At 44.6% G+C, this 16,495-nt stretch overlaps 1 protein-coding gene across 1 annotated transcript in view; it reads right to left on the reverse strand.

Moving 5' to 3' along the window:
• The window catches only part of FAM155A (family with sequence similarity 155 member A), a 601,033-nt gene that overhangs the window by 28,268 nt on the left and 556,270 nt on the right, over window positions 1–16,495 (reverse strand). The window contains exon 2 of the mRNA XM_040624480.1: window positions 4,352–4,523. Coding sequence (XP_040480414.1) covers window positions 4,352–4,523 — 172 coding nt within the window. The remainder of the gene's footprint in view (window positions 1–4,351; window positions 4,524–16,495) is intronic.

Consider the following 16,495-nt stretch of genomic DNA (forward strand, 5'->3'; position numbering starts at 1 on the left):
CATTATGTGAACTGAGCCCAAGAACAGAACCCACCTTGGAAAGTTTTAGCTCAATAATGCCTAACATTAAAAGACAGCTTTCAACCTGACAGCATGTCAGAATTTCTCGCCAATTAATTTTTCAAATACTCCTTCAGTAATGTGTCTGTTCTATTCTTTAAAAGAAAAAAAAAAGCCCAAGAGCAATCTCAGGCAAAGTGTCTTTCCTTTATCTCATAAAACAGAATCAAAATTAAACATACACCGAGGCACTCTTCCTGCGGTCTACGTTTGTGGTTAGAACATTTGGCCATGACCTTCTGCAAAATTCTCAAAGACACTGAATAGCAGTGTATATGTATTCTCAGATATTTCGTGTTTTTCGTAAGTGACAGGCTTACTAAGGATCATAGACACATGAAGTAGCAGGTGATCGAAATAAAAAAAAATAAAACATTCACATTTAGGAGTGGGTAAGTAGTGTAAACATCGTGAACAGTGATGCACTAAGCGTCGAGTCTAATAACTGTCACCAAAGCTGAACCCAAGGGCTGAGATGCCTTTTTTGGGCAGATGACAGGAACCCTGAGTGTCAGTATATAGGTAATAAAAGCATCTATGAGGGAAGAACTGAATGTTCTATAATCCCACATCCTTAAAAGGCTGGATGCAGAGGACTCAATGGAAAAGTCATCACCACACCACTGGTTTGTTTCCATGGAGAAGAACCTTGAACAAAATTGATCCTCCCTCGGACAGCACGTGGCAGCGAGCCATCTGTAGGAATGTGCTTATTGAATTCTTTTTTGAGGTTGATTCTAGAGGGGATCTCTATTCTTCTGGAATTTGGGAATTGCATGTATTTCCAATAGTAGGGAAACCTCCATGTTTAAATATGGAATTTGAAGGGCACTCCATCTACTCATTCAACTCTTGATGATACATGATTATATATTTTTCACTATGTAGAATGGGAAAAAAGTTATTAAAATAAAACAAAAAAGAGGAATTACTGAGGGCAAGATTAAGATGAACCTATCGGTTAATTTCTTTTCATAGAACTGTGTTTAGTGATTGTCATTCTACCTATTTCAATAAAGAAGAAGCCCCACGGGTCTGCGACCTCTTGAGAACAGGCAGAGTTGCCGTGAGCTGCCATCCCAGGGGTCTTAGGTTAGCTGCAGCCAGTTGGGAAACCAGAAAAAAATATTCCTATGTCTCTACTATATTTAGTCCAGTCCTGCCTGAGTACTGAAGACATTTCATTCAAAATGCATAAAGGCACCTGACATGACTCACAGGCACTCCCTCTAAAAGGTGACTTATTTGGATCTTCATGTCCATCTGTAAGACATAAGCTGCCAAAAATCGTGTGACAATGTTCGAGAATAAATGCTATACCTATCAAAGTCTTCAAGTTTCTCTAGAAGTGTGGTAACCCCTTGGCTCCCTAGGTTTGACCAGTGGTCCCCGGAAGCTGTTCTCTGGGCTAACTTCTTCCCAGAAGGATGCTACCCTGGGGGTCGTGTTTGGAACCTTTGTCAGTAGAGACAAGCTAACAAGTGATCGGCATCGATAGAAACATCTCTCTTGTTCAGGTGCAGCGGCAAAATTCAAGGAACGTCTGAGGGGGAAGTGGTGGTTGCTAGTTAGCAAGAGAGAGAAGTCTTCAAGAAGGCCTGGGTCACACCTTAGAAAGCAGCTCAATCTGAGCATTAGTATCTTTTTTGTTAAAAACATTTTGTAGAACTTCAGGGTCAAATGCCTTCAGAATGTATCCTGCACATTTTTGGAAAGCCGAGGAGTGAAAGGAGCGTGAGCCCCGCGGAGAGCGGCAATGGAAGAGTTAGGTTCTGGGTACTGAGTGATGGGATTCTCCCGAAAATCTTCTGGGCTCCATGGCGTTTTCTCTGGACCCAGAGACACACCTCCCTTTTCCTGTCTCTTTCCTGTAATGATGTCGCCATGGCTATGAAAAACTTGAATTTTCCAAACTCAAAGACAATTAAGAGTATAAGGTGGAAGGAAGACAAATACTGTATGATTTCACTTACGCGTGGAATCTAAAAAACCAACCAACCAACCAAAAGCAGAAACAGACCCATAAACACAGAATAAACTGATGGCTGCCAGAGGGGACGGGTGTGGGGGGATGAACAAAATGGGTGAAGGAGAGTGGGGGGTACAGACTCCCAGTTATGAAACGAGTGAGTCACAGGAGTACGGGACAGGAATATAGTCAATGACATTGTAATAACGTTGCATGGTGACAGAGGGAAGCTACTCTTGGGGCGAGCACAGCATAACGTATAAACCCGTGGCATCACTATGCTGTACACCTGAAACTAACGTAACATTGTATGTCAACTACACCTCAACTAAAGAAATTACATATATATGGTGGACTTTCTGCCCATGTTGGGCAGAAAGAGATTATATCCCATGTTTAGCTTTCTGATGGCCTTAAAAGTGTACAAGGAAGAAGGACGAATAGTCAAACCTATATCAGATCCACACGTGCAGATTAAAGACCAGGTACAGGAGAAGATAAGACAAGGATCTAGTCCTTCATTTGAGGTTTAGAGGTTGTTGTCCACTTTGAAGAGCTCCTGACCTTCTCTAGGAAAAAAATCTAGATGCATGTGAATGAACGAACATACAGCCGTTACATAAAATGCCACAAGTTTCTCTGAACTCCTAAAATCATGGACACCTGCTTGACCACAGAGTCAAGACCGAAGACCTTATCTTGAGGACCATTTATGGAAAGTTTTATGTGAATGTCAAGTAATGAACAGCCTGTGTCTAATGAATTTTGGCTTAAATTCAAAGGGAGATGATACTAATTTATTTCTTTCCTTCTCCCCTTCCCTCCCCTTCCCTCCCCTTCCCTTCCCTTCCCTTCCCTTCCCTTCCCTTCCCTTCCCTTCCTTCCTCCTTCCCCTTTCATTTTCTGTCTTTCCCTCTTCTCTCTCTCACTCTTGCCATGTCTTCCTACCAGAGAGGAGCTGGAAAAATGATCTCAGCATTCAATCAGTGAGTAACAAAGTGATTGGTGAATCCATTCACATTCTACAAGTCACTTTCTTATGTACAATGGCTATTGCCTTTTGGTGCCATATCTTGTGCTTCTCTCTTATCCATAATCCTCATAGCAAACACACCTGGGGTTTTTTGCTATTACTAATTTACTAGTGAGGAGCTACCCGATGGCCCCGAGAGAATGCATGTAACAGAAATAGGACAAACACACGTCCCGTAGCCTTCGCTTAGGTGTTCTTCCCACAAGACTGGGCAGCACAGGAAGCAGTCATCCGGTTCTTAAGGCAGATTCCTAAGGGAGAACTTTTGTCAACTGTCTCTTGATAGCTTGTCACTCAGCCTTAGAACAGCATGGCTAATGGATAGGTATACGAATACCTGATCTAGAACTACTTTGATAAACTCTCATGTTGAACATTTCAATATGGCACCCTTCTAGGGGGTTTTATAAAGTCTAAGACATGAGGGAGCCTTTCATGGTTCTCCATACATATGGTAGCATTTTATCCTTAAAACTTGAAAATTAACCCTACTTCAACTGAAGCCATCTAGTGACAAGAACACACAGCACTTTTTGTTCTGAGATAGTGCAGAGCAACGACTCTGATGATCACATCACCATGGCAGAGCGTCCTGTTCTCACTTGTCTACTCACCATTTATTAAAAAAAAAAATTTTTACTTATTCTTTACATCTTATTCTGTGTCTAAATTATGTAATGCTCATAAATACCCAGAAACTGAATTCTGATATTGGTGTTTGGCCGAGTCTGAGTCATTTGCTGAAAGAAGTAAACATTGTTAATGGGGAATATAATATAAAATTGTATCTAGCCCTTGTGCATCTCAAACACACACACACACATGCACACACACACACACACGAATAACTTAGATAGACAGTTCTTTATGGTCTGGATGCTTATTTAGGATAAAGTAACACAAAACTTCTCAGAAAAATAGCCCCATGTGAAGAAGCAGCATAATTTTACTGGCCTTGTGACATCATCTGTTCTTATGTAACGCAAAGAAGCACACAGCACCCAACCACTCGAAGTCAGGTCCACGCGTACCTCATGATTGCTAACATCTTCCCCTCAGAATTATCCTTTTGCAAAGCTAATGCGTGTGGGTCACAGGCACTCTGTAGATAATGTGATCTTTCCAGACCAAGTTCTTTCAGGGCATCTATGAGGAAAGCATGGAAAACTACCAGGCATATCTTCAAGGTTACATCCATCCGTAGAGGGAAACAACAAAGCCAACCAGCGCCCCCCAGAAAAGCAGACCAGCAGGAAAGGCTGTGTGCCAGACCCCGCCAGGCACTATACCTGTACAGATGAAGCTGGAGAGTCCCCCGTAGATGACTTCATCATTGTCGGGCAATATAAACGGACACCTCGTCTGAACCTCCAAACAGTATTGCTTGCAAGGAATTGTCTTTCTGCAGTTAAACTGAGCGACTTCAAAGTACTGGGAACACAGCCAGGCTTTGTAGACAATCTGAAAAAAGAGAAGAATCAAAAATCGGGAGGGATGACAAGAGTTCTGTCTCTAATACAGGACATGCTGTACTGGGAGAAGCATGCTGTGGTGCCAAGTGGATCATAAGGAAACTCTCATTTCCAGAAAGTTCTTTTACACAATGCCAGCTGCAAGTGATACGACGTGGCAACAAAAGTCTGCAGCCGAGCAAAACACTATCGGAGCGAGCCTCTAAGAGAATGCAAAGGGTAGCACGGCATTCGAGTTGATGTCGTTGTTTGAAAAACAAGGGAGTTCATCAGAACCTGAAGTTTCAAAATCCAGTGATACAGAAAGTAAAAAAAAAAGTAAAGAAAAACCATCGTCAACTGTGTGGTCTACGGTAGTTCCTGACTGCAGTGTGCGAGGGGAGTCAGTTCCGAGCGGAAAATCCGGCTAGCTATGCCACCAGCGGACACTAGATGGCGCTGAGTCCTCTGCCACCAGGGCCAGCAGGAGCTTGGACTCCAGGCGCACAGAGCAAGTAGCAGTGGGCATTGCGTTTATGACTCACATCAAGTGCACTAAAAACCTCATGGTCTCAAAGCCCAGAAACACTCAACCTTGGTCAGACTTAACATGCGTTGGTGTGTTTCACAGCGCGGGAAGGAGACTCATCAAAGCCACAACCTGGACCTCCGAGATAATGCACGAGCCGCATGAGTATGTGTTCAGTGTTCAGTTAATTTGATAAAATGTGAAACGATTATGACTCCATTTATCCCTCTGTTTTTGATAGCTATTAGGAAAATAAGTATTGAAAAAAATACCTTTTTCTACTACAAGGAAACAAGTTGCACCTAAATCCAAATAAAACAAAGAGAAAAGTACCCGTTCACAGTATAGATCACTGTGATGTGGGTAGTTCCCAGATCCTAGGCACGGAGGGCGGCTGTTTGTCTGTGTCTGGGACTAATAATATCCAGGGAAGATCTTGTCAGCTCCGTCTCACCTAGAAACGTGAATGGTTTACAGTCAAACGTACGCCCAGAGGCATGAACACTCGCCAGTAAGAGCAAGAACAGTGCCTAGTATTTACCAACCTCACACTCTGTTCTACGCACGGTTCATACTTTTTCCCCCAGGTCATTCTCAGCATACGCCCAGAAGGTAACTGTGAGTCATGCTTTGCATACAAACAATATTTAGTAATGGAAGTAAGTAAAAAATCCAGAATTCAAACCCACTTTCTATCGGATTCCAAATCCTGCATCTTCAACAGTATGCTATATTTAATCTGAAAATGCCTTTAGAGAACTTATAAAATCACGAGGGAGTTGGTGAAATCAATCTGACATCAGCACCAAACTGCGTGTACCTGGCCGATATCTGTTTGGTGTTGAAATTTTATTCATAACTTTGCATTCGTTTGACCGAAATGAAACTTTATTCTTTGATCAAAGGTGCCTCCGTGGGGGTAAATGGGATGCATGCGAAATTCAGGTATAAGTCTAGACAGCTATACGTAATTTATTTGCTGTCATCCTTCATTTATTTATGTATGTATTATTTACTTATTTATTTTAAGTGGGCTCCACGCTCCCAACGGGGGGCCTGAACTCACGACCCTGAGATCAAGACCTGAGCTGCGATCAAGTCTCAGCTGGCTTAACCAGCTGAGCCACCTGGGCACACCCATCAGTAATTTATTTATAAGGGACTATACTTCCTTAAAACTTGATAGGAAAATATACAAATAATTTGTACTCCCACAGGTCTTTGAACAGGTCTTCACATAAAGGCATACGTTAGAAAAAAAATACTACAATAGCTGAAAGAACCCCTAAAATTTCTTAAATTTCAACGTGGAAACAACGGGTTCGGGTGTGTGAATGTGGGCCATGGGGACAGAGGTGGCAGGTGGGGGCAGTGCCACCATGCTGTCAGAAAGAAGCTAGAAGTATGAGTTTCAGAAGAAAGAAAAGCCAATTTCCAACCATACTTCGGGGCAGTTGCGGATTGTTTTTCAAAATGCCGTTGGTACTTGTGCGATCTGACATAATACGTCATCTGATGGGGACATTTATGACACAAGCCACGCTGAAGTCTAGGCATGGCAGTTTCTGTCTTGTGATTCCTGGTTCTGGTTTCCTTTTCTCGGCCCTAGGGGAGGTTGAGTATGTAGACAGTGCTACCAGGAAAGTTCCATTATAAGGAACGCTCACATTCCGCATATTTCCGGGATGTAAAAAGTAGAGCTCTTAGGGAACGCCGCTCCGTAGTTCCAGAAAGCTACAGGTATTTTCATGGGCCAGACTGTGCTCTCCATTCTGCCTCCTACTTTGCTTTTGCAAAATTTTCCAAATTCAAGTGGTATCTGAACAGCGAGTCCCCTCCTGGCTCTGGTAGACCCCATCTCGGGCAGGACTCTGTCCCCTCTCAGGGACAATGGGGTGTCGCATACCGGAGTCTGCCCAGAAATACACACTTTTCTCTTTGCAATCAGCCTCCCTGGCATCACCCAACAGGAATGGATCCATTTTTATCCTGGTTCCTTAGATGCTATTTCAACTATATTTCCTTTGCAGATTTTTCATGTAAAGGCCTAGTAAGTAACAGAGTGGTTTTTATAAATAGCAGGTAGTAGCTATGGACAGAAGTGCTCATGACTCTGAACCTTCCACGGGGCGATGACCACCTCCCTGGCCAGGTTTCAACGCATCACCAGTTCTCCTGCACGGACTCCGAGACTTTCGAAATGCAATGGAAGATTCCTCATCTGAGCCTTCAACATCTTCTAAAATTTTAGTGCTGGGGCTGCCATAGGTCAGAAAGCAATCAGAGAAAGCTTCGTGGACAGAAAAAGAAAGGCGAGGTCTTCCTTGTTGACTTTGAGGGAAATGCTGCCACGTGCCGCGGCCAAGAGCTTTCTAGATGTGAAAGCAGAGGCTAGAGACAAAAGGGCAGGCAGACAGGTGCAGGGTGTCCTGGCCTGGAGAGCTTTCTTGCCGGAAGAAATGCACAGGAATGAACCGGGCCGTCTTGGGAGGCGCTGAGTTCAGTTAGCTCTGGCCAATGGGCCGTGAGGCGGCTTCTTGGCAGGACAGTGAGAGAAGTGAATGGCTCTGAGATACTTCCCAACGACCTTCTAGAATGTTTTGAGGAAGCGAGTTTGAGGAAGTCGGATGGTTTTCAGTGGCACAAAGCTGAAGAAGCCAGATGATTAATTTTTGTTAAAGTACAAAAGGATTTTCAAACAAAGGTGCCTGATGAAAAGTAAATACAGTTGTCTCTTTTCATAAAGACTCCGTAGTAGGAGGAAGTTCAGGAGTCTTTTCTTATGATGACCTCACCTTCTCCTCTAGAGAGAAGGATTAGCTAATTGCTTTTCTAGGTGCCCTAAATGGTATATATGATTATAAGATGGGGAGCAATAATTTGGGAATGAAACAACAGGAGATTCCAACAATGGAAAGCTTCGCTCCATTAAAAGTTATTTTAGGGATTTGCAAGCCCACCACCATCCCCTCAAAGTGGAAAATGTATGTAAACGAGTCAACGTAGGGCAACAGTTTCTTTTTTTTTTTTTTTTTTTTTTTTTTTTTTTAAAGATTTTATTTATTTATCCGACAGAGATAGAGACAGCCAGCGAGAGAGGGAACACAAGCAGGGGGAGTGGGAGAGGCAGAAGCAGGCTCATAGTGGAAGAGCCTGATGTGGGGCTCGATCCCACAACGCCGGGATCACGCCCTGAGCCGAAGGCAGACGCTTAACCGCTGTGCCACCCAGGCGCCGCTGTGCCACCCAGGCGCCGCTGTGCCACCCAGGCGAACGTAGGGCAACAGTTTCTTAATTAGTATGTTTGGAGTTTCACTCTGGCCTCAGGCAAGGGGACGGGGTAAGGAGACAAACTCCTGGCTGAAATACATCCGCCCACACCCCTCCTCGAGGGCAGGGACAATTTTATGTCTGGGGAACAATGTTTGCCAGGTAATCATGCTCACAAAGGACATCTCAAATAATCCCTTCACCCACGCGCTCGCCTCCGCTCTGCGCCCCTTGCAAATGACCCCTGACTGTACAGAAACTTGGCTTCCAGCTGCCCGTCATACACCTAACAGGGAACAGGCTCAAGTCCCAGTCTGCAAAAGCAACAGACTAAGCGATAAACACGGCCTAAAGGAGAACACCGTTCTTACTTGTATCAGGGTAACGACACTCTCTCTTTCTCCCAAACCATTTTCTCACTTGTTATTCGTTCCCCAGGAAAACTTTGAGATGCGCCTGGGAAACCTTTTACAAACGAAGAAACGAAGAAACGAGGGAACAGAGATTATAGTAACAAACGAACGGTGTTCAGGTCTCGACCGCGGGACCAGCACTGTTCTCACTGGGACTCTGGAGCCCCAGGAGGATGAGGGAAGTCCTCGCTACCTGAACCGGCACACATCTCTGGGGTCACGGAGGCAGTGCACTCCAGAGCGGAGAGGTTCCAGCAGTGGTCCTGCTGATATATTCATTTTAATTAATTAATTAATTTTATTATGTGAGGCTCTCATTTTAAAGTGGAAATCGGGGCCTGGAAAGATGACAGTTGATGACAACCTGACTTCCAGGCCATTGTTTTAATAATGCATCACATCATTTGGAAGGCATCGTTCACTGCTAACATCCTCTTTTCCCCCCCACAAGTCACTTCATTTCAGGACTGCACTTTGTAATTCCACACCGTGGGCTGTCATGAGCCACCCCACCTGCCCCTCGGGCTGGCTTCTGGGTCTGCTTTGCACACACATCCCCTGGACACGTGGGCCTATTTGAAGATGCGAGTGAGGACAGCAAAGAGAGGAGAGGAGGGGCAATCCTAGGGAGCCTGGGCTACAGAACTCATCTCCAGACTCACGATGAAGAATGATGTGTTTTAAAGATAATTTTTGGTATTCAGCAAAGTTTTGGGTGTAAGGGCACAAGCATGATTGAGCTAAAAGTCTCAAGAGGTAGACCAGGTGGTGGTGGGTTCTTTGTCTGCTTCCCAATTATGGGAAGCGATGTTAAGCTATCGGGCTCCGGAAGGGAATGTTTTATGTGGATAAAGGGATGAGCCTAAAATAGTAACCATTTTGTTCATTAGAAGTTATGCACAGGGCCCTGAATAATCATGGTTAACAGGATTGCTATTATAAATGACCATAAGCATAAACCATGTCAGGTTCTCATTACTTCTCTTGGTTCTGGACATTCCATTTGGATATGGCTAATCTTGTGAAGAGCCTTTCAAAAACACCTAAGATTAATGTTTCCAATAGAAGCTGGGATTCTCATTCCTTTTAAATATGCTTGCCTTCCTCCCCAAATCTATATCTATGTTTCAGAGCCAGATAGCAAATTTATATTGCAAATATACATTGGCCTGCTGAAAAAAAAAATAGCATGTTGGTTACAATTTTTTTATCATTAAGAGGAAAGTCAGGTATCGAAAACGGCTGTCATCTCCATATCAGGAGATTGCTTTCCTATTTCCCCAAGAATTAGCAAGGACGGCTTCTTTCTACATTGATAACATGTGTTGATACATTTTATTAGATCCTTTGCTGTCACCTCGAATGCATTAGTGGCCTGAGTTCTGAGTGTGAGGGTGAAATGATTGGTTATGTAAGCGGTAGTCGGCTACAGCAAGTGCCCCGGGCTCGTGCACTTTGACGCACGCTGCGTGCCGCTGAGATTGTAAATGCAGGCGGAAGTCAACATAAATGTTCACGCTCCTGTGTCTGAATGTCTGCTTTCTTCTTTATTTGTGTCCGTGTCTCGTGAAAGCACACTGCACCCAGAAATCAGAAATACTGATGTATTCTGCGAGGAAACAAGAAAACAAGCCCGTGCCTGGCGATGAGGTAAGGCTTCTGTGGAATATATTAAGAGGTGGACAGTGTCCTGAGCACCAAGCTCCTTGATCCGCCAATGTCAGCACACCTTGTCCTGCAGGGCTACGTCTTGGCTCCGTGTCCTGAGTAAGATGCAAATGTCTTCCAGTTTCTGTCGGTGACCCACTTCCGGATCCTGTTATAACACTTGGTCTATTTCCCTGGACTTCGGAACTCCCCTGGCTTCCCGGCGCTGCCCTACATTCTGAAGTCCCCCCAAACCGAGCTCACCACCACGCCAGAGCGCCGGCCTCATTCGGCACAGGAGAGGGGGCCCAGCCAGAAGAGGGGTGCGGCCGGGCCAGTCTGCCGGCCGGGGTGCCGCTGTGGAGGACTGTGGACACACATGACTGTTACAGATGGCCCTTTTGTAAATAGAGAATGCTCCATGCAAAGAGGAAGCGGAGCAAGCAGAGAATTCGTCCCTGTGTCTCCAGAGCCATCCGGGGGATACAAAGCCAACTTGGTTTCTCCATCCCCTCTCCTCCCCATTCCCACCTGCCTGGCTTTGTCCCCGCTTCCTCGTCTCATCTTCTTTTCTCCGATTTGGCGTCAGCCCCCAACCACTCCACAGAAGCTGTTCTTTCTAAGCAAGCTGGCCGCTCTGACGATAAACCCAGCTGCTTACACCGATTATTCTATTTGACCTCTCGGTAGCATTGACCGCTACTGATGGAGCTCCTTCCTGCCACACGGGTCGGACCCCAGCTACCCACTCCGGGCAGTGCCTCCCCATCTCCACCTGCGGCTCTGTGTCACTGTTGTTTCCTCGGCCACTCCCCAAAATGTTGGTATCCCTCAGGCTTCTGTTCTAAACTCTCCTCCACGCAGTCTTTCAGGGCAATCATCCACCCCCGGGATGATTCGGTGGTCATCTATAAAACAGGGAAGCTAAAATCTTGGTTTCCAAAGCACCTTTCTCTCTCTCTCTCTGTCCTTCTCTCTCAAGCATCTGGTCTCTCTTGAAATGCTCTCTGGCATGTCTCGCTTTCAGGCCTCTGTCCTCTCAGTCGCTGCAGGTCCACAGTGGAATTTGGCATCTTCCCTCCGGGGAGAGGCAAGAGTGAGAAATCTGGGAGTCACACCTGGCACCTCCTTCTGCTCTCTAGAGACCAAGTCTCTAGCTCCAAGTCCACCTCCTACATCTCCTACATCCCTCCAATACCTGCTCACACCTCCTGATTCCTATCACCGCCACCATCGTGTCACCATCGGTCTCCCTCCTCGATCGCAGCATGGACACATCCGTGGACCTCACCTTGCGACTCCTCCTCCACGCTGCTCTCCACACTGAACAGGCTGTTTCCTCCCGCCCCGTGTGGCCACATCTGTAAGTCGACATGGGCCTCTCAAGATCGGAAATGGACTATGCCTATGGGCTTGCATAGTGCCCGTTCCTTCCTCGTCCCCTTTCCCTGCTAGGAGTGCTTGTGCACTTTTGTGTCCCAGCGCCCTGGGGGTGCCTTCCTCAGAATGCTCATTGGAAATTCGCCCCATGGGCCTCAGGTCTGCACAGCTCCGTCTTGTGATTTGGTTAGTATGAGCCAGTCCTCCTGGCTCTGAGCTCCTGTGCAGAATAGAGGCTCGAACTAGAACCTCGATGAGCTTCCAAGAGGGTGAATCCTATGGATCCCTTTGAGGTGATCGATCAGCTAATCTTCCATTGGAGGCCAAATAAATCCTTAAGAAAGAAGATTTTTTTAAGCTTACTTCATGGATTGAACCTCTCTTTCCAAACAGCTAGTGTGGTTTAGGTCCTGCGGCACAGTGGGGGCTGGGATGAAAGCAGACAGGGTTCCCACGCAGAGAGGAGGCAGGTGTGGAGTAATGCGCAGGGCTTGGGAAGGCCTGCAGAGCTTGAGAGGGCAGAGTTTATTCTGTACTTGTTTTTAAAAATGAACATGCTGGGGGTACCTGGGTGGCTCAGATGGTTAAGCTTCTGCCTTCGGCTCAGGTCATGATCCCAGAGTCCTGAGATCGAATCCCACATCCGGCTGCCTGCTCAGCAGAGAGCCTGCTTCTCCCTCTCCCCTTGCTCGTGCTCTCTCTCTCTCTCTCTCTAATAAAGAAAATCTTTAAAAACATGGACATGCTGCTTTGGCTGAGATTTTGATTACACTAATTCATACCTTTCCCAAACTGTTCTACCATACACTCGAATGAAAATGAAGAGGGTTGTAGTAGGTGAATTAAGCTTACAGGCAACAGCCTTTTCTTACAGTGTCAAGAAAGATCTTTTTCAAGGAGCCACATTCACCAGATTTTCACGTTAGTGACAAAGACGTCGGGAGCTCTGCTATGGACGTTGGAAAGGAAAGAATTTCTTTCATGGAGACTACTTCCAAGTCCAGCCATGGGTGGACACAGCTGCAGAGACAGGCGTAGATGAAGTTCCTTTTGTAGACCAGCAGCCAGTCAAGCCCGGGAAGGTGGCAGTCTTGCGTGTCACATGGTCCTCTAAACACACCCTGTATTTCAACCTGGCTTATAGGAATTGCCGCCAAAGTACCAGGGATCCTATTAGAATTTACAGCTTTAAAAAAATCAGGGAGCACACACATTTCAATATGAATTCAGGTTGGGGTTCCATGCCTTCAGCAAGTTTAGAATGTGGAAAAGGGTTGAAAAGGTGGGAAATCAGCCTTTGGAAGAAAGAGAAGTGACATGAGTCTGTAGACAAGAAATCTACAACCAGTCCTTGGCATATGAAGGGATTCTTTACCAAGTAAAGAAGAATGAACGTGTCGTTGTGTCACACTTCCCTTGCTCTGTCGGACTCACGCAGGAATACGTGAAGCCCTTGAGGATTCATACGTGAGGGAGTGTTACAATGCAGAAGCTAGACTATATTTAGAAAATGGCAACGCATTCAGTAGAACTGTAATAAGCAATCGGCACATTCACTAAAAAGTTCAGATGTATTCATTTCTTCCTAGACGGAATAGAATGGGACCTACCATAACATCTGCACTTAGAAGAAACACACAAAAAGGTTCTGAAGAAAGTTCATGCATGACTTTGTCATAGAACCCAAAGTAAACCGGAAAATCTGAAATAATAAAGTAAAATTAGTTGTCTAATTTCTAGTTATTTCTAATAATATTTCTAATCCATGTATTCTAATATTTTTATGTAGTTGAATACCTTAGAGAACTATAATATAAAACGCTTTGGGTATATATCCAAATTTCCTACTCCTTTGCCATATTGTCAGGACGTTTCTGCACCAACAGTGCACAAGGACAACCCCAATTTACCTACCAATAGCTGATTGACAAGTGTTATCAATTTTCTTAAGATTTTATTTTTACTTATTTATTTGACAGAGAGAGAGAGAAAGGAAGGGAGAGCACAAGCAGGGGGAGCGGCAGGCAGAGGGAGAGCGAGAAGCAGACTTCCTGCTGAGCAGGGAGCCTGATGCGGGGCTCGATCCCAGGACCCTGGGATCATGACCTGAGCCAAAGGCAGACCATCTGAGCCACCCAGGCGCCCCCAAAGTTATCAGTGAAAACAATAATAATTTATTTTTGCTCAAAGTGGGTGCGCTGTCCCATGGCTGAGTGGGGACTTTGCAGAATTTATGTTTCCCACGGACGTGAGTACTTCTGATTTTGCATTGGAATCGATGTACAACTAGGGCCGTCAGTATGGTTTTCTGCTGGATCCTAGCCTGTCTGCTAGCAGCGAGGTGCAGGGGCAGAGAGAGACCCAGATGCCCCTGGAGACCAGGAGCAAACCAGCGCCTTGGGAATGCAGTGTCATTACGTGTCACAGGGCTCCTGAAACATGCTATTTATTTATACCTGGTCTGTATTGACTGCCAGAAAAGTGCCAGTGATTCTATTAGAATTTATAGCTTTAAAAAGTCACAGAGAGACGTGTGCCTGTGTGGCTCAGTCGGTTAAGCGTCTGCCTTCAGCTCAGGTCGTGATCTCGGAGTCCTGGGATCGAGCCCCACGTGCCATTGGGCTCCCTGCTCAGCGGGCTGTCTGCTTCTCTCTCTCCCTCTGCCCCTCTCCCCTGTTCATGGACAAGAAGACATTTTGTTCCCCACTTTGTCAGAAACAGACATGGTACAGTCGTTAGTAGGCAGGGGCCACTCTTCCTGCATACGTCTCCTTTACCCAGGGCTTAGCGTCATCTCAGAAATATGCTTGTAATACAGAATCATACCTTGTTTCAGGTAATACAATATTCACTATTACTGAAAACTGTAATTAATGGAATTCACTGTAAGAATGAAATTGCTAGTAACAGTGAAAGGTACAGCCTCAGAGCAGAGTTGATTCTTACATATTGTTCAGAATGAAGAAAGCAGCCCCTAGTTTCACACTCAGAAAGTCAGTAACTGTACCAGAATATGCTTAAATTAAATTAAGAAAGTACTTTTTCGTGTCATTTCTTAGTTCTGATTGGTATTACTTACTGATGTAAGTCTACAGAGATGTAGACTTACATCAGAACAGCCGGATATTGAACTTGAAGAATTTTCTGTGTTGAGAATGCATGTGCATACGCATCAATAAAACGTAAATCATAGTATATGCAAACGATGCTTCCCTTTTTGAGTATCCGTTAGATATTGTAGCCCAAAGCAAGGCTGATTGGTAAACAGCTCATGAGGTTTGTGTCCCTGACGAGGCCTTAAAGCTTAAAACTAACAGTTGGCTTCTTTCTAGTGCTTTGCTGTGCTGACTGCCATAATCCCTAAAATAATCATGAGTCTTTTAATAAGTTGGTTTTATTCAATTTCAAATAATAAGTCTTAAAGATCATTTTATTTATTTATTTATTTAAGATTTTATTTATTTATTTGACAGAGAGAGAGAGCACAAGCACGAGGAGCAGAAGAGGGAGAAGCAGGCTCCCTGCTGAGCAGGGAGCCAGATGCAGCACTCAATCCCAGGACTCTGAGATCATGACCTGAGCAGAAGGCAGACTCACTGACTGGGCCACCCAAGTGCCCCTGGAATACATTTAAAAATACCTATTCCAAAACCCCAATAACAAAACTAACTTATCATTCAGCTTCATTACATAGAGATACTAAAAAAATAAAATCAAAGTCCCATCATCTTCTCATACTTTCACTACACACACATAGACCCACATTTTCTTTATGTTTGGCCAAATTTCATTACCATCTCAAGGGGAAGAAACCACCTGCCTGTCCCCCTTACTCCAGAACTGGAGCTGAGCTGTTCCTTACAAGTTAAAACAAAAACCAACCAAACAATAAAACCCAAAACCTTACTTTCCACATCCATGATCACTCATTACATTTTTTCCCCCGGGGAAAACTATGACTCCAAGAGTCTTTACAGAATTTAGTACCCTTCATAAAGGTTGTTCCCTTGAGGGTCAGTGAGCCAGAAGGAAAATGATTTACTGCAGTGAGTGCCTGGGGTTTAAACCAACGCCACTGCTGACGTCACCGAGCACCCAGAGAACAGATTGGAGGGAAGACTCTGGGGAAGATGTGTATCATCAAGTGAAGAAATTGGCAAAAAATCTCATTTGATTTCAGTCACGGGGATAAAAGGTGCAGCCTAGAGAATGTGGTGATGGCATTGTAACAGCCTGGGTGGTGACAGATGGTAGGTGCACTTGTGAGCACAACAGAAGGTACAGACTTGTCGAATCACTAAGTTGTACACCTGAAACTCACGTAACATTGCGTGTCCACTGCAGTTGAACTAAAAAAAAATAATTAAGAGTTCAGTATGTGGGAGGCACTGTGCCAGGCGGCTAAAATATATATTTTCTCATTAAAAGAAAAAAAAGTGTAAATATATACATATATATATAGTTTGATTTTATTTGTCAAAATTTACTATACTCTCCATTATTTAAAACCAGATTCAGCTAGAAACCATCTTTTCTATTCCAAGAGCAAAATAACGTTAATTACATATTTATTGGAATGTGTAAACATTTAGGTGGAAAGTCTTTCTTTTACAGTGAGATTTAGCCAGTAGCCTGTCTCTTTCACATTATACTCGTGTATGAAACCACTCAGCAAGGATTCTCACTCCCTGTGGAATAAAGTGAGTAACAAAGTACGAGATCCTGAGGCTTGCATTTCTTAGA

Source organism: Ursus maritimus, unplaced genomic scaffold (assembly GCF_017311325.1).
Source record: "Ursus maritimus isolate PB19 unplaced genomic scaffold, ASM1731132v1 scaffold_10, whole genome shotgun sequence".
Taxonomy (NCBI): Eukaryota; Metazoa; Chordata; class Mammalia; order Carnivora; family Ursidae; genus Ursus; species Ursus maritimus.